We start from the raw sequence: 19,874 nt of genomic DNA, 5'->3' as shown, positions 1-19,874 counted from the left end.
AAGAATTTAACGCTAAGTTCTGCACCTGTTGTATTCGGCGCATGTGACATATACCGTTTGATTCGATTTGATTTGATTTATCTCTCTCCGCTCACGCTCTCTCTCTCATTCTCCCCCCTCTATCTCTTTATCTCTGTCTCTCTCTTTCAAACTATCATCTCCCCTCCAAGAGTGTCTCTATTATGTCACAATGTCTGGTCCCACAACCTACCCCTCGTAATCTCTCCCTACTCCCTCACTCTACCAGTCTCGCCATCTCTCTACTCCCTCACTCTACCAGTCTCTCCATCCCTCCCTACCCTGCTCTCCTCCATCTCTACTCCCTCACCCTACCAGTCTCTCCATCCATACATCTGCAGATCCTATAGCAGAAATAGAGACCCCCCCCCCGCCCCCAATATCAATTGGCAAAAATAGTACAATGAGAGGTCAAACTTGCCACCTCCCTCCTCCCTCCCTCCCTCACCTCAACCCCCCACCTCCTCACTCACCTCCTACCTCCCTCCTCCTCCCTCCCTCACCTCCCTCCCTCCTCCCTCACCTCCTCCCTCCTTTCCTCATCACTCCTCCCTCCCTCACCTCCTACCTCCCTCCTCTATTTCTGCATGTCACACTGTAGCAGTAGGACGATGGAGGGATCACTCTTGGCTGCCTCTTTGAACTCGTCCAGCGTGATCTCATCGTTGTGATCTTTATCCATCTTGGAGAAGATCTTATCCACGCGCTGCTGGGGAGTCAGCCCATCCTCGTTCATACGCATCATTATCACAGTGCCAACCATCTTGTAGATTGCCTGAGAGAGAGAGAGAGAGAGAGAGAAGAGAGAGAGAGAGAGAGAGAGAGAGAGAGAGAGAGAGAGAGAGAGAGAGAGAGGGGAGTTCAGTAAAGATGGAATGGGGCATTCGCTGGAGCAATATGCACACAAAGTAAGTTGTCATAGACACACACACACACACACACACACAGTAAATGCACTCACACACACACAAATGGACGCACACACATGCATACACACAAGTATGGAGACAAGCACACTCAAAGACACACAGAAACACACAGAAACACACAGACCTCTATGATCTCCAGCATCTCCATGCGTGTGATCTTGCCGTCTCCGTCTAAGTCGTACATGTTGAAGGCCCAGTTGAGTTTCTGCTCAAAGGTCCCCCTAGAGGTGATGGAAAGAACTGGCAAATAGAAATACACAGGTGTGTGTGTGTGTGTGTGTGTGTGTGTGTGTGTGTGTGTGTGTGTGTGTGTGTGTGTGTGTGTGTGTGTGTGTGTGTGTGTGTGTGTGTGTGTGTGTGTGTGTGTGAGTGTGTGACTGAGTGTGTGTGTGTGTGTGAGTGTGTGAGTGTGTGTGTGAGTGAGTGTGTGTGTGAGTGTGTGAGTGAGTGTGTGTGTGAGTGAGTGTGTGAGTGAGTGTGTGAGTGAGTGTGTGAGTGAGTGTGTGACTGAGTGTGTGACTGAGTGTGTGAGTGTGTGAGTGTGTGAGTGAGTGCGTGACTGAGTGTGTGAGTGTGTGACTGAGTGAGTGAGTGAGTGTGTGAGTGAGTGCGTGACTGAGTGTGTGTGTGAGTGAGTGAGTGTGTGCGCACCCGTGTACCTCGAGGTGATTGACAGGGCACAGATAAACTCCCGGAAGTCGATGGTCCCGTCCCCGTTCTTATCGAAGGTCCGGAAAGCGTGCTGGGCGAACTTAGACGCGTCGCCGTACGGAAAGAACTGCATGAGAGAAAAATACAAAAATAAATGTGACACACTGTTGGTCACTGGAAGGCTATTCAAATAGACTTAGTCCCAAATGGCACCGTGGGCGAAGATAATGTCCTTACATAGGTAATAGAGGTCCATTTGGAACGCAGATATGAACGGATGATGTTGCACATTCTAAACCAATCCCCCAAAAATCCCTCTACTCCAAATGACTTTCTTCCTTTAGATAGTTTGCTTTGAGTATGACAGCGGGAACGCTTTAGGAAAGCCATCTACCACTGTCCTCCATCGTTTCTCTTGTCCCCACCTCCCCCCACCACCCCACCAATTCACTGCTATTTCCTCTTCAACCCACTGGTCCCCCCTCTCTCCCTACGAATAATCACCATCTGTGTCCTTCCTCATCCCTCCCTCTCCTCTCCTCCCTCTCTTCCTCACCTTGATATGTAGTGGTTGGAACTCTAGATTCAGAATGCCAGTGGGACAGTATTTAAGTCCCTCCCTCACTCACCTTCACATATAGTTGTTGGAACTCTTCTAGATTCAATATACCAGTGGGGAAATATTTAAGTCCCTCCCTCCCTCCCTCACCTTCACATAGAGTTGTTGGAACTCCTCTAGGTTCAGTATACCAGTGGGACAGTCTTTAAGTCCCTCCCTCCCTCACCTTCACATAGAGTTGTTGGAACTCCTCTAGGTTCAGTATACCAGTGGGACAGTCTTTAAGTCCCTCCCTCCCTCACCTTCACATATAGTTGTTTGAACTCCTCTAGGTTCAGTATACCAGTGAGACAGTCTTTAAGTCCCTCCCTCCCTCCCTCACCTTCACATAGAGTTGTTGGAACTCCTCTAGGTTCAGTATACCAGTGGGACAGTCTTTAAGTCCCTCCCTCCCTCCCTCCCTCACCTTCACATAGAGTTGTTGGAACTCCTCTAGGTTCAGTATACCAGTGGGACAGTCTTTAAGTCCCTCCCTCCCTCCCTCACCTTCACATATAGCTGTTGGAACTCCTCTAGGTTCAGTATACCAGTGGGACAGTCTTTAAGTCCCTCCCTCCCTCCCTCACCTTCACATATAGCTGTTGGAACTCCTCTAGGTTCAGTATACCAGAGGGACAGTCTTTAAGTCCCTCCCTCCCTCCCTCACCTTCACATAGTGTTGTTGGAACTCCTCTAGGTTCAGTATACCAGTGGGACAGTCTTTAAGTCCCTCCCTCCCTCCCTCACCTTCACATATAGCTGTTGGAACTCCTCTAGGTTCAGTATACCAGTGGGACAGTCTTTGAGGAAGCCTTTGTACCACTGCTTGAGCTCAGCCTCGTTGAACTCAGTACTCTTGGTGAGGTCATCCAGAACCTCTGGTGCCAGCTTACTGTTTCCTTTCCCCATCACAAAGTCTCCTCTCTGGAGAAATAAACAAGAGACACAACGAATCAAATCAATGATTAAAACAATCAATGTTAACGCGTCCTTTAGAGGATCCTTATTGCGTAAGTCATTACTGTTATGGGATTTTTATGAATAATGACTAAATTATGTATACATTTAACTTAGAACTATAACTAAACAGAATACTACTATGTTTCTGTATGGATGTATGAATCTTATTATAATCATAATACTGAAAATAGTAGTTTTAGTCAAGAATTAGAACAAGGACTTTCTGTTCCTTGTTAGAAACGAAAGGAGCTATCGTCAGACCGGCTGGAATGCTGTGTTCCTTATTCTGTCCCCACCCAGGGAGGGGAGAGACCTTGGGCTTGTAGTAGATTGTTTAACAGGTGGCAGACAATGTGGGAAGGCTTGTGAACTATACTGTCGTTGTATCTGAGAGGAGGAGAGACATTTATGTCGAAATGTGAGGTATATAAACTAATGTACGTGGTATTATGAGCAGCGCTCTCGAGAATAAATGCTATTGGCTAATCTTGGTAGACTGGTCTCTGTCTATTTTATGCAAATAAGGATCTTACAAATTCTTAGAAACAGACAGAGTGATTTAAATTGAATTGGTTAATGAACACATATAGGAATTGTTAAATTCGTTCAACAATTACACTTAACAAGTATTGGAGTTAAACTGTAACCATTCACAGTGCAATAATATCAATCTATTTGGTAGTAAATACAGTCTCTAATTACAGAAGTTTAACAACGAATGCTTGTTATCATGCATAAATACAAATGGGCAGGTTTCCACTAAATTCACCAGCTTATTGTTTTCGCTTCTTCTCAGCTGCATCCGATTCATTTAACAACTGTGACAAAGGTTGGGGTCCCTCGTGGATGCGCTGGGTGTCTGAGAGATTATGCCCAATAGACTCTAATTACTTAACCATGAATGTGCACTGTTCAAAATAAATCTCAGGTTGACGTTGTTGCTAGCACTTGCCCCACCCCAAAAATAAAGCGATCCGTCTGAGTTAACTTGGTTGAGCTTTACGAAAAACGGATCTAATACGAGAAATACACTATTTCAAAGCATAGCACAGCTTCTAAAAGCACCATGCAAGTGATGAACAAACACACAAGTGTTTAAGTTTCCCTAAAGACAATGTAGTTACCCGTACAGTAGGTGGCGGCACGCATCTTTAACGTTTGTTTTGCTGAACCGCCATAATACCAGAGAAGAAGAAGAAGAATTTGTTTGTTTTCTAAGCAGTTTTGAGTTGTGTCCTATATTGACAGTGAAATGTGGCTAGCTATAAAGGAACGCAGGAGTACACCACAGAGGACATGTAATATCTGCAGAAATAAAATGTTATTACTAGCTGTTACACAGGATATAGCAATTTATATTTAATTACTTAGACCTATTGCTCATTAACAAGTGACAATACATTTACGTAAGTATTCTAACTCTTTACTCAGTACTTTGCTGAAGCACCTTTGGCAGCGATTACAGTATCAATTCTTCTTGGGTATGACGCTACAAGCTTGGTATACCTGTATTTGGGGAGTTTCTCCCATTATTCTCTGCAGATCCTCTCTGTTCTAACAACAGAGAGAGAGACATGTTCTAAGAACAGAGAGATAGAGAGAGACCTGTTCTAAGAACAAAGAGATAGAGAGAGACCTGTTCTAAGAACAGAGAGATAGAGAGAGACCTGTTCTAAGAACAGAGAGATAGAGAGAGACCTGTTCTAAGAACAGAGAGATAGAGAGAGACCTGTTCTAAGAACAGAGAGATAGAGAGAGACCTGTTCTAAGAACAAAGAGAGAGAGAGAGACCTGTTCTAACAACAGAGAGAGAGACCTGTTCTAACAAGAGAGAGAGAGAGAGACCTGTTCTAACAACAGAGAGAGAGAGAGAGAGAGAGAGAGAGAGAGAGAGAGAGAGAGAGAGAGAGAGAGAGAGACCTGTTCTAACAACAGAGAGAGAGAGAGACCTGTTCTAACAACAGAGAGAGAGAGAGAGAGAGAGAGAGAGAGAGAGAGAGAGACAGACAGAGAGGAGGAAGGATGCATCGCTATAGAAACAGAGCCCACCTCAGCGATGGTTCAAACAATCTAATTTAAGATCACCCTACATGTAGAGCCTGGAGACTTACACAGGGGATGGACAGCGCGGGGAGGGTGTGTCTCTCTGTCTGAGATACGTCTCCCAGGTCTCTCTACGGTAGCTAAGCATGGCTAACATCTCCCAACATTTTATCTGTCCATACAATTGTTTCATATTATTTATGATTTTAATTATGACTTGTTTTGTTTATGTCCCAAATGGAACCCAGTTCCCTATATAGAGCACTACTTATGACCAGAGCCCTATGTGTAGTAGTGCAGTATATAGGGAAGAGGGTCCCATTTAGGACACAGGCCTTGTGCCCTCTAATTCATATTCGCCGGAGAGTGTTTCAGAGATGCCCTGTAATTATAGCCATTATAGTAAAACACTCACAATTATAGTAAAATACTCATAATTATAGTAAAATACTCATAATTATAGTAAAATACTCATAATTATAGTAAAATACTCAAAATTATAGTAAAATACTCAGAATTTTAGTAAAATACTCATAATTATAGTAAAATACTCATAATTATAGTAAAATACTCATAATTATAGTAAAATACTCAGAATTTTAGTAAAATACTCATAATTAAAGTAAAACACTCAGGCTAACAACTCGTTATCAGAGATCGACACTTGCCCGAAAAGCACCCCACACTATATCACTGTCTTATAAACATCCAAGTTAACTAGCAAGCTGTGTGACTTTCCAAATTATGTCCAATCACTTGAATTTACCACAGGTGGACTCCAATCAAGTTGTAGAAACAACTCAAGGATGATCAATGGAAACAGGATGCACCTGAGCTAAAATTGGAGTCTCATAGCAAAGGGTCTGAATACTTACATAAATATTATATTTCTGTTTCCTATATTAATTGTAATACATTTTCATTAAATAAAAATAAATAAAAACCTTGCTTTGTCATTATGGGGTATTGTGATGTCATTATGGTATTGTGTTGTCATTATGGGGTATTATGATGTAATGATGGGATATTGTGATGTCATTATGGAGCAGTGTGTGTAGATCGATGAGGATTCTATTAACTTCATTAATTTTAGAATAAGGCTGTAACGAAACTACACAAGGAAAAAAGTCAAGGGCCAGGGTTAACATTTGGAACTATGCCTCTTTTGTCAAGTGGCACCACAGCCAGCATCACACACCTGACAACTAAACACACACCAGCCAGCATCTCACACATGACAAATAAACACACACCAGCCAGCATCACTACCTGAAAAATAAACACACACCAGCCAGCATCGCACACCTGACAAATAAACACACACAACCCAGCATCACACACCTGACAACTAAACACACACCTGACAACTAAACACACCTGACAACTAAACACACCTGACAACTAAACACACGCCTAACAACTAAACACACACCTGGCAACTAAACACACAACTGTCAACTAAACACACCTGACAACTAAACACACACCTGACAAATAAACACACACCTGACAACTTAACACACACCTGACAACTAAACACACACCTCACAACTAAACACACACCTGACAACTAAACACACCTGACAACTAAACACACACCTCACAACTAAACACACACCTGACAACTAAACAAACACCTGACAACTAAACACACACCTGACCACTAAACACACACCCGACAACTATACACACACCTGACAACTAAACACACCTGACAACTAAACACACACCTCACAACTAAACACACACCTCACAACTAAACACACCTAACAACTAAACAAACACCTCACAACTAAACACACCTGACAACTAAACACACACCTAACAACTAAACAAACACCTCACAACTAAACACACCTAACAACTAAACAAACACCTCACAACTAAACACACCTGAAAACTAAACACACAACTGGCAACTAAACACAGACCTGAAAACTAAACACACACCTGACAACTAAACACACACCTGACAACTAAACACACACCTCACAACTAAACACACCTGACAACTAAACACACACATGGCAACGAAACACATCTGGCAACTAAACACACCTGGCAAATAAACACACCTGGCAAATAAACACACCTGAAAAATAAACACACCTGGCAAATAAACATACACCTGGCAACTAAACATTCTTGGGAACTAACCACACACCTGACTACTAAACACAACCAGCCAGCATCACACACCTGACAAATGTACACACACCTGGCAACTACACACACAGCTGACAACTAAATTCACCTGACAACTAAACACACACCTGACAACTAAACACATACCTGACAACTAAACACAACCAGCCAGCATCACACACCTGACAAATATACACACACCAGCAAGCATCTCACACATGACAAATAAACACACACCAGCCAGCATCACTACCTGAAAAATAAACACACACCAGCCAGCATCACACACCTGACAAATAAACACACACAACCCAGCATCACAAACCTGACAACTAAACACACACCTGACAACTAAACACACCTGACAACTAAACACACCTGACAACTAAACACACACCTGGCAACTAAACACACAACTGTCAACTAAACACACCTGACAACTAAACACACCTGACAACTAAACACACACCTAACAACTAAACACACACCTGGCAACTAAACACACAACTGTCAACTAAACACACCTGACAACTAAACACACACCTCACAACTAAACACACACCTCACAACTAAAAACTCCTAACAACTAAACAAACACCTCACAACTAAACACACCTGACAACTAAACACACACCTAACAACTAAACAAACACCTCACAACTAAACACACCTAACAACTAAACAAACACCTCACAACTAAACACACCTGACAACTAAACACACACCTGGCAACTAAACACATATCTGAAAACTAAACACACACACCTGACAACTAAACACACACCTGAAAACTAAACACACACCTCACAACTAAACACACCTGACAACTAAACACACACATGGCAACGAAACACACCTGGCAACTAAACACACCTGGCAAATAAACACACCTGGCAAATAAACACACCTGGCAAATAAACATACACCTGGCAACTAAACATACTTGGCAACTAAATTCACCTGACAACTAAACACAACCAGCCAGCATCACACACCTGACAAATATAAACACACCAGCAAGCATCACACACCTGACAACTAAACACACACCTGGCAACTAAACACACAACTGTCAACTAAACACACCTGACAACTAAACACACCTGACAACTAAACACACACCTAACAACTAAACACACACCTGGCAACTAAACACACAACTGTCAACTAAACACACCTGACAACTAAACACACACCTCACAACTAAACACACACCTCACAACTAAAAACTCCTAACAACTAAACAAACACCTCACAACTAAACACACCTGACAACTAAACACACACCTAACAACTAAACAAACACCTCACAACTAAACACACCCGACAACTATACACACACCTGACAACTAAACACACCTGACAACTAAACACACACCTCACAACTAAACACACACCTCACAACTAAACACACCTAACAACTAAACAAACACCTCACAACTAAACACACCTGACAACTAAACACACACCTAACAACTAAACAAACACCTCACAACTAAACACACCTAACAACTAAACAAACACCTCACAACTAAACACACCTGAAAACTAAACACACAACTGGCAACTAAACACAGACCTGAAAACTAAACACACACCTGACAACTAAACACACACCTGACAACTAAACACACACCTCACAACTAAACACACCTGACAACTAAACACACACATGGCAACGAAACACATCTGGCAACTAAACACACCTGGCAAATAAACACACCTGGCAAATAAACACACCTGAAAAATAAACACACCTGGCAAATAAACATACACCTGGCAACTAAACATTCTTGGGAACTAACCACACACCTGACTACTAAACACAACCAGCCAGCATCACACACCTGACAAATGTACACACACCTGGCAACTACACACACAGCTGACAACTAAATCCACCTGACAACTAAACACACACCTGACAACTAAACACATACCTGACAACTAAACACAACCAGCCAGCATCACACACCTGACAAATATACACACACCAGCAAGCATCTCACACATGACAAATAAACACACACCAGCCAGCATCACTACCTGAAAAATAAACACACACCAGCCAGCATCACACACCTGACAAATAAACACACACAACCCAGCATCACACACCTGACAACTAAACACACACCTGACAACTAAACACACCTGACAACTAAACACACCTGACAACTAAACACACACCTGGCAACTAAACACACAACTGTCAACTAAACACACCTGACAACTAAACACACCTGACAACTAAACACACACCTAACAACTAAACACACACCTGGCAACTAAACACACAACTGTCAACTAAACACACCTGACAACTAAACACACACCTCACAACTAAACACACACCTCACAACTAAAAACTCCTAACAACTAAACAAACACCTCACAACTAAACACACCTGACAACTAAACACACACCTAACAACTAAACAAACACCTCACAACTAAACACACCTAACAACTAAACAAACACCTCACAACTAAACACACCTGACAACTAAACACACACCTGGCAACTAAACACATATCTGAAAACTAAACACACACACCTGACAACTAAACACACACCTGAAAACTAAACACACACCTCACAACTAAACACACCTGACAACTAAACACACACATGGCAACGAAACACACCTGGCAACTAAACACACCTGGCAAATAAACACACCTGGCAAATAAACACACCTGGCAAATAAACATACACCTGGCAACTAAACATACTTGGCAACTAAATTCACCTGACAACTAAACACAACCAGCCAGCATCACACACCTGACAAATATAAACACACCAGCAAGCATCACACACCTGACAACTAAACACACACCAGCCAGCATCACACACCTGACAACTAAACACACACCAGCCAGCAACACAAACCTGACAACTAAACACACACCAGCCAGCATCAGATACCTGAAAACTAAACACACACCACACAACTAAACACACACTTGTCAACTAAACACACCTGATAACTAAACACACCTGACAACTAAACACACCAGCCAGCAACACAAACCTGACAACTAAACACACACCAGCCAGCATCAGATACCTGAAAACTAAACACACACCTGACAACTAAACACACCTGACTACTAAACACACCACACACACCTGACAACTAAACACACACCTGACAACTAAACACACCTGGCAACTAAACACAGACCTGACAACTAAACACACACCTGACAACTAAACACATACCTGACAACTAAACACACCTGGCAACTAAACACACCTGACAACTAAATTCACCTGACAACTAAACACACCTGACAACTAAACACAACCAGCCAGCATCACACACCTGACAAATATACACACACCAGCATGCATCACACACCTGACAACCAAACACACATCATCAAGCATCACACACCTGACAACTAAACACACACCAGCCAGCATCACACACCTGACAACTAAACACAAACCAGCCAACATCATACACCTGACAACTAAACACACCACACAACTAAACACACACCGTCAACTAAACACACACCTGTCAACTAAACACACACCTGGCAACTAAACACACACCTGGCAACTAAACACACCTGACAACTAAACACACCTGACAACTAAACACACACCTGGCAACTAAACACACCTGACAACTAAACGCACACCTAACAACTAAACACACACCTGGCAACTAAACACACAACAGTCAACTAAACACACCTGGCAACTAAACACACAACAGTCAACTAAACACACCTGACAACTAAAAACACACCTGACAACTAAACACACACATAACAACTAAACAAACACCTCACAACTAAACACACCTAACAACTAAACAAACACCTCACAACTAAACACACCTGACAACTAAACACACACCTGGCAACTAAACACAGACCTGAAAACTAAACACACACCTGACAACTAAACACACACCTGACAACTAAACACACACCTCACAACTAAACACACCTGACAACTAAACACACACCTGGCAACTAAACACAGACCTGAAAACTAAACACACACCTGACAACTAAACACACACCTGGTACCTAAACACACACCTGAAAACTAAACACACAACTGGCAACTAAACACAGATCTGAAAACTAAACACACACATGGCAACGAAACACACCTGGCAACTAAACACACCTGGTAAATAAACACACCTGGCAAATAAACACACCTGGCAAATAAACACACCTGGCAAATAAACACACCTGGCAAATAAACATACACCTGGCAAATAAACATACACCTGGCAACTAAACATACTTGGCAACTAAGCACACACCTGAAAAATAAACACAACCAGCCAGCATCACACACCTGACAAATATACACATACCTGGCAACTAAAGACACAGCTGACAACTAAATTCACCTGACAACTGAACACACACCTGACAACTAAACACATACCTGACAACTAAACACAACCAGCCAGCATCACACACCTGACAACCAAACACACATCAGCCAGCATCACACACCTGACAACCAAACACACATCAGCCAGCATCACACACCTGACAACTAAACACACACCAGCCAGCATCACACACCTGACAACTAAACACACACCAGCCAGCAACACAAACCTGACAACTAAACACACACCAGCCAGCATCACACACCTGACAACTAAACACACACCAGCCAGCATCAGATACCTGAAAACTAAACACACACCACACAACTAAACACACACTTGTCAACTAAACACACCTGATAACTAAACACACCTGACAACTAAACACACACCAGCCAGCATCAGATACCTGAAAACTAAACACACACCACACAACTAAACACACACTTGTCAACTAAACACACCTGACAACTAAACACACACCAGCCAGCAACACAAACCTGACAACTAAACACACACCAGCCAGCATCAGATACCTGAAAACTAAACACACACCACACAACTAAACACACACTTGTCAACTAAACACACCTGATAACTAAACACACCTGACAACTAAACACACCTGGTAACTAAACACACCTGATAACTAAACACACCTGACAACTAAACACACCAGCCAGCAACACAAACCTGACAACTAAACACACACCAGCCAGCATCAGATACCTGAAAACTAAACACACCACACACCTGACAACTAAACACACACCTGACAACTAAACACACCTGGCAACTAAACACACACCTGACAACTAAACACACACCTGACAACTAAACACACCTGGCAACTAAACACACCTGACAACTAAATTCACCTGACAACTAAACACACCTGACAACTAAACACAACCAGCCAGCATCACACACCTGACAAATATACACACAACAGCAAGCATCACAAACCTGACAACCAAACACACATCATCCAGCATCACACACCTGACAACTAAACACACACCAGCCAGCATCACACACCTGACAACTAAACACACACCAGCCAGCATCATACACCTGACAACTAAACACACCACACAACTAAACACACACCTGTCAACTAAACACACCTGACAACTAAACACACACCTCACAACTAAACACACACCTCACAACTAAACACACACATGACAAGTGCTCCCATGATGACACTGAACTCTATTACTTCAACACTCATAGACACAGCACACAATCACACATTCACACACACACACACATAGCATGGGCACGCATCGACACGCACGGACACAAACCCACACAAAGCATGGGCACAGAAAGACAAACACACACATAGCATGGGCACGGAAAGATACACACACACTTAGCATGGGCACGGAAAGACACACACACACATAGTATGGGCACGTGTGGACACACACAAACACATAGCATGGGCACGCGTGGACACACACAAACACGTAGCATGGGTGTGCACAGAAACACACACACATACATAGCATGGGCACGGACAACTAAACACACACACACCCACAGATATATACAAAGACATGCACACACATGCACAAGGTCAGACAGACAGACAGACAGACAGACAGACAGACAGACAGACAGACAGACAGACAGACAGACAGACACCCAAAAGATTGCACCAATCGAATTTATCGAATCATCAAGAACTTCAAGGATAGCGTGTGATTTGTTGTGAAGAAGGCTTCAGGGCGCCCAAGAAAGTCCAGCAAGCGCCAGGACCGTCTCCTAAAGTTGATTCAGCTGCGGGATCGGGGCACCACCAGTACAGAGCTTGCTCAGGAATGGCAGCAGGCAGGTGTGAGTGCATCTGCACGCGAAGACTTTTGGAGGATGGACTGGTGTCAAGAAGGGCAGCAAAGAAGCCACTTCTCTCCAGGAAAAACATCAGGGACAGACTGATATTCTGCAAAAGGTACAGGGATTGGACTGCTGAGGACTGGGGTAAAGTCATTTTCTCTGATGAAATCCCTTTCCGATTGTTTGGGGCATCTGGTAAAAAGCTTGTCCAGAGAAGACAAGGTGAGCGCTACCATCAGTCCTGTGTCATGCCAACAGTAAAGCATCCTGAGGCCATTCATGTTTGGGGTTGCTTCTCAGCCAAGGGAGTGAGCTCACTCACAATTTTGCCTAAGAACACAGCCATGAATAAAGAATGGTACCAACACATCCTCCGAGAGCATCTTCTCCCAACCATCCAGGAGCACTTTGGTGACGAACAATGCCGTTTCCAGCATGATGGAGCACCTTGCCATAAGGCAAAGTGATAACTAAGTGGCTCGGGAACAAAACACCAATATTTTGGGTCCATGGCCAGGAAACTCTCCAGACCTTAATCCCATTGACAACTTGTGGTCAATCCTCAAGAGGCGGGTGGACAAACAAAAACCCACAAATTCTGACAAACTCCAAGCATTGATTATGCAAGAATGGGCTGCCATCAGTCAGGATGTGGCCCAGAAGTTAATTGACAGCATGCCAGGGCGGATTGCAGAGGTCTTGAAAAGAAGGGTCAACACTGCAAATATTGACTCTTTGCATCAACTTCATGTTATTGTCAATAAAAGCCTTTGACACTTATGAAATGCTTGTAATTATACTTCAGTATTCCATAGTAACATCTGACAAAAATATCTAGACACTGAAGCAGCAAACTTTATGGAAATTAATATTTGTGTCATTCTCAAAACTTTTGGCCACGACTGTATATACAGTATATATATATATATAGTGTGTATATATAGTGTATAAATATATATATATATATATATATAGTGAATATATATAGTGTATATATAGTGTGTGTAAATATAGTATATATATATATATATATATATATATATATATATATATATATAGTGTGTGTATATATATATATATATATATATATATAGAGTGCATATATAGTGTATATATAGTGTGAATGTGTAGTGTATATATAGTGTGTATATATAGTATATATAGTGTATATATAGTGTGTATATTTAGTGTGCATATATAGGGTGTATATAGTGAATATATATATATAGTGTGTATATTTAGTGTGCATATATAGGGTGTATATAGTGAATATATATATATAGTGTGTATATATAGTGTGCATATATAGTTTGCATTTATAGTGTATATATAGTGTGTGTAAATATAGTATATATATATATATATATATATATATATATATATATATATATATATATATATATATATAGTGTATATATAGTGTGTATATTTAGTGTGCATATATAGGGTGTATATATAGTGAATATATATATAGTGTGTATATATAGTTTGCATTTATAGTGGCGGCAGGGTAGCCTAGTGAGAGTTGGACTAGGAACCAGAAGGTTGCTAGATCGAATCCCCGAGCTGACAAGGTACTAATCTGTCGTTCTGCCCCTGAACAGGCAGTTAACCCACTGTTCCTAGGCCGTCATTGAAAATAAGAATTTGTGCTTAACTGACTTGCCTGGTTAAATAAAGGTAAAAAATATATATACATATATATGTAAATATAGTATATATATAGTGTGTATATTGTGTGTATATTGTGTGTATATATAGTGTATATATAGTGTATATATAGTGTATATATAGTGTATATTGTGTAGATATAGTGTATATAGTTTATATATAGTGTATATCAATCAAGGAGAACCGGCACGAGACTGCAAGGTAAACTCGACCGGTAGCAAGTATTGTGCACATTCGTAGAGGTGTCTACAATAGTGCTCTATCAATACGGTGAATGAAATATGCCAACACACAGTTTCTCCGACATAAACGTGACCATGATACGCTTTGGCCTGTCACATGAGACGTCGACACTGTCACTGTCTGATCCATAGCAGTCGACCTATCGATCTCATAGGTCTACTGTACTGTGATGTCACCAGACTACTGGACTTATGATTGGTTCAGTTGCATCCGTCTGCTGACTTGCCTCACATTTACATTTGAGTGGTTGACTTTCTCAGTTGGTTGAATGGTGCTGGTATCACCTCTACTCTGGTTGAATGGTGCTGGTATCACCTCTACTCTGGTTGAATGGTGCTGGTAGCACCTCTACTCTGGTTGAATGGTGCTGGTATCACCTCTACTCTGGTTGAATGGTGCTGGTATCACCTCTACTCTGGTTGAATGGTGCTGGTATCACCTCTACTCTGGTTGAATGGTGCTGGTAGCACCTCTACTCTGGTTGAATGGTGCTGGTATCACCTCTACTCTGGTTGAATGGTGCTGGTATCACCTCTACTCTGGTTGAATGGTGCTGGTAGCACCTCTACTCTGGTTTAATGGTGCTGGTATCACCTCTACTCTGGTTGAATGGTGCTGGTAGCACCTCTACTCTGGTTGAATGGTGCTGGCATCACCTCTACTCTGGTTTAATGGTGCTGGTAGCACCTCTACTCTGGTTGAATGGTGCTGGTAGCACCTCTACTGTGGTTGAATGGTGCTGGTATCACCTCTACTCTGGTTGAGTGGTGCTGGTAGCACCTCTACTCTGGTTTAATGGTGCTGGTAGCACCTCTACTCTGGTTCAATGGTGCTGGTAGCACCTCTACTGTGGTTGAATGGTGCTGGTATCACCTCTGCTCTGGTTGAATGGTGCTGGTATCACCTCTACTCTGGTTGATTGGTGCTGGTAGCACCTCTACTCTGGTTGAATGGTGCTGGTGGCACCTATTCTCTGCTTCACGATGTTCAAGTGCACCTTTTTCAAGTAGTGCCACAAAATGGCATGACTCACTAGCGGAGGTTAAGTGGTGGTGAGGGCTTGGACATGCACACCTGCACGCACAGAGCGAGAGAGAGTAGAATACTGTATGTCTCTATCTACCAAGCAGGATAATGTATCTCTCTTTCTACCAAGTAGGATATGGTCTATCTCTATCTACCAAGTAGGATAGTGTCGCTCTCTATCTACCAAGTAATTTACTGTATATCTCTATCTATCAAGTAGAATATTGTCTATATCTTTCTACCAAGTATCATACTGTATCTTTCTATCTACCAAGTAGGATCATGTATATCTCCATCTACCAAATAGGATGTTGTCATTCTCTGTCTACCAAGTAGGATTATGTCTCTCACTATCTACCAAGTAGGATGTTGTCTCTCACTATCTACCGAGTAGGATAATGTCTCTCTCCATCTACCAAGTAGGATAATGTCTCTCTCTATCTGCCAAGTAGCATGTTGTCATTCTCTGTCTACCAAGTAGGATTATGTCTCTCTCTATCTACCAAGTAGGATGTTGTCTCTCACTATCTACCAAGTAGAATAATGTCTCTCACTATCTACCAAGTAGTATGTTGTCTCTCACTATCTACCGAGTAGGATAATGTCTCTCTCCATCTACCAAGTAGGATAATGTCTCTCTCTATCTACCAAGTAGTATGTTGTCTCTCACTATCTACCGAGTAGGATAATGTCTCTCTCCATCTACCAAGTAGGATAATGTCTCTCTCTATCTACCAAGTAGGATGTTGTCTCTCACTATCTACCAAGTAGAATAATGTCTCTCACTATCTACCAAGTAGTATGTTGTCTCTCACTATCTACCGAGTAGGATAATGTCTCTCTCCATCTACCAAGTAGGATGATGTATCTCTCTGTCTTAATTTACCCTTACAACCTCTACTACCAGCTTGTAGTGTTCCATATTGACATTATAGAATGCATCCCAAATGGCACTCTATTTCCTTTATAGTGCACTAGTTTTGACTAGGGCACATAGAGCTCTGGTCAAAAGTTATGCACTACATAGGGAACATGGTTCCCTTTGGGACACAGCCATAAATATGGCTATTTTCGGAATGTTCATTAAAGCATGAAGGACATCAAAGCACAGAAGCATGTCTCATGGTGCTTAGTTCATTTCAAAAGGATTTCAGCAGTCTGTTTGTCATGTCCGTGTTCTATGACCTTACTCTGAGGCAGACTGACATACATCTAACAACATCTTATACATCACGAGTGGCGACATGTCTGCTCATGTTCCCGTCAGTGCGCATGGAAGGGCGAGCTAAAGTATTGTCACCATGGCAATCCATCAGACGCACCTGTTACCGCGTTCCCGTTAAACAGAGAGAGTTGAATTGAAAGAGAGGGAGAGAGAGAGAGTTGAATTGAAAGAGAGGGAGAGAGAGAGAGTTGAATTGAAAGAGAGGGAGAGAGAGAGAGAGAGAGAGAGAGTTGCATTGAAAGAGAGAGAGATAGTTGAATTGAAAGAGAGAGAGAGAGAGAGCTGTTGAAAAGAAAATCTGCATTTTGTTTGGGGATAACATAGACGGTCGATCTATCTGTAGATTATGTCCTGTCCTATCATAAGAGAGACCTTGTAGATTTAATTTCTCAATTGTTGATTTTCTTTTGAGTGAATTATTTGACATGTATGATCATTTTTTTGTTGACATCTACTAATTTTGTTGCTCAAACAAATATATATCTATTTTTTTACATTCTTGAAAACGAGAGGGTGCATTTTAAGAGATTTCATCCTGATACATTTCAAATAAATAAATATAGTTAATGTATGTGACACGTCCTATACATTGCTTTGACAACGGTGGCAATAAAGCATTTGTTGAATTGAATTGAGCCCGAGAGAGAGAATGCGTGTGTGTGTGAGAGAGAGAGAGATACACAGATAGATATTATGCGCGCAAAGAAAGCTTCAAACGCTCATGCTGCCCATGCCCTTGTTATTGTGTGTGTGTGTGTGTTTGTGTTTGTGCGCGCGCGCGCGCCTGTCACTATGTCCTTCCTTTGAGTTGGGTATAATAATCCGCCTATAACATGGTTTGACTATTATGCCACTACACATTTATTAACATCGTTGCGCAAGAAATTACTATTTAGTTGTCTAGACACTATTGGTAAAAAAAAAATGACAGTTTATCTCTTTTCTTACCTTGAAATTATGTAGAAGACTCGATTCTTCAGAACCTTACGGACAAATCAATTATTTTACGGTGCTCTTACAATTATTTCTCAAAAGCTCTGAAACAAGTGAAGTCCAAATCAGCAAGTTTCCCCGTTGCCTCACTCCGTCGTTCGCTCTCTACGTTCCGTTCGCTGAAAATGAATGAAATGCATGCGTCCTCTTCGTCAACACATTTGCCTAAGGACCGCCTCATGCCGGCGCCGATTGGGGAGCGAGTCTCAAATAATCATTCTGGACGATGTAATTGGATGATCTGCCTTGTCAATCAAAACAGCAAACTCTGCCAGCGCGTATCGTCTGTAGCCCTGAACTATTTGCGTTACAACACTACGCCTATATAGACATAATATGACATTTGAAATGTCTTTATTCTTTTGGATCTTTTGTGGGTGTAATGTTTACTGTTAATTTTTATTGTTTATTTCACTTTTGTTTATTATCTATTTCACATGCATGGGCAATGTTAACATATATTTCCCATGCCAATAAAGCCCCTTAAATTGAATTGAGAAAGGGCGAGAAAGAGAGAGAGAGAGACAGCAAGAGAGATTGAGAGAGAGAAAGAGAGAGACAGCGAGAGACAGAGAGAGAGAGAGAGAGAGAGAGAGAGAGAGAGAGAGAGAGACAGCAAGAGACAGCGAGAGAGAGAGAGAGAGAGAGAGAGAGACAGCGAGAAAGGGTGAGAGAGAGACAGCGAGAGAGAGAGAGAGAGAGAGAGAAAGAGCAGGCCTTAATGTTTGTTATTCTGTAACTGCGGGTGGGAAGCACATTTGCATGTAGAGATGTGTTGACCTCTCATCAATAATTACTATCTCCAGGTTTTACACTCATTCAAATGACTGTGTGTGTGTGCGTGTGTGTTTGTGTGTGTGCATGTGTGCATGTGTACACACGCCTGTTCCTATGTGTGTACGTTAGGATCAGAGGGCCATAGTGTAGTGGTGTAGTGGTAATGTTTCTGTGTGAGAAAAGGAAAAGGGGAACTTGCGGTTAAGGTTAATCAGGCCCCTGGCTGAGAAATGACCTTCCGTCCAAGGTAAGCATCCGACACGTACACACTCTACTGCACACAGAGACGCTCTACTGCACACAGAGACGCTCTACTGCACACAGAGACGCTCTACTGCACACAGAGACGCTCTACTGCACACAGAGACGCTCTA

General features: G+C 42.1%; 1 protein-coding gene across 1 annotated transcript; it reads right to left on the bottom strand.

Annotated features, from left to right (window-relative positions):
- Positions 1-585: 585 nt before the first annotated feature.
- Positions 586-18,837, bottom strand: LOC139391888 (visinin-like protein 1). The gene is made up of 5 exons (XM_071139505.1): positions 18,679-18,837; positions 2,944-3,120; positions 1,607-1,725; positions 1,072-1,168; positions 586-793 (listed from the first exon to the last, which is right to left on the bottom strand). Exons 2-5 carry the CDS (start codon positions 3,103-3,105, stop codon positions 596-598), a joined length of 576 nt encoding a protein of 191 aa, XP_070995606.1. The 5' UTR covers positions 3,106-3,120; positions 18,679-18,837; the 3' UTR covers positions 586-595.
- Between the last annotated feature and the right edge of the window lie 1,037 nt (positions 18,838-19,874).

This window comes from Oncorhynchus clarkii, chromosome 32, assembly GCF_045791955.1.
Source record: "Oncorhynchus clarkii lewisi isolate Uvic-CL-2024 chromosome 32, UVic_Ocla_1.0, whole genome shotgun sequence".
Lineage (NCBI taxonomy): Eukaryota > Metazoa > Chordata > Actinopteri > Salmoniformes > Salmonidae > Oncorhynchus > Oncorhynchus clarkii.
Note: the sequence above shows the minus strand (reverse complement) of the source record. Positions and strands in the feature narration are given on the sequence as shown.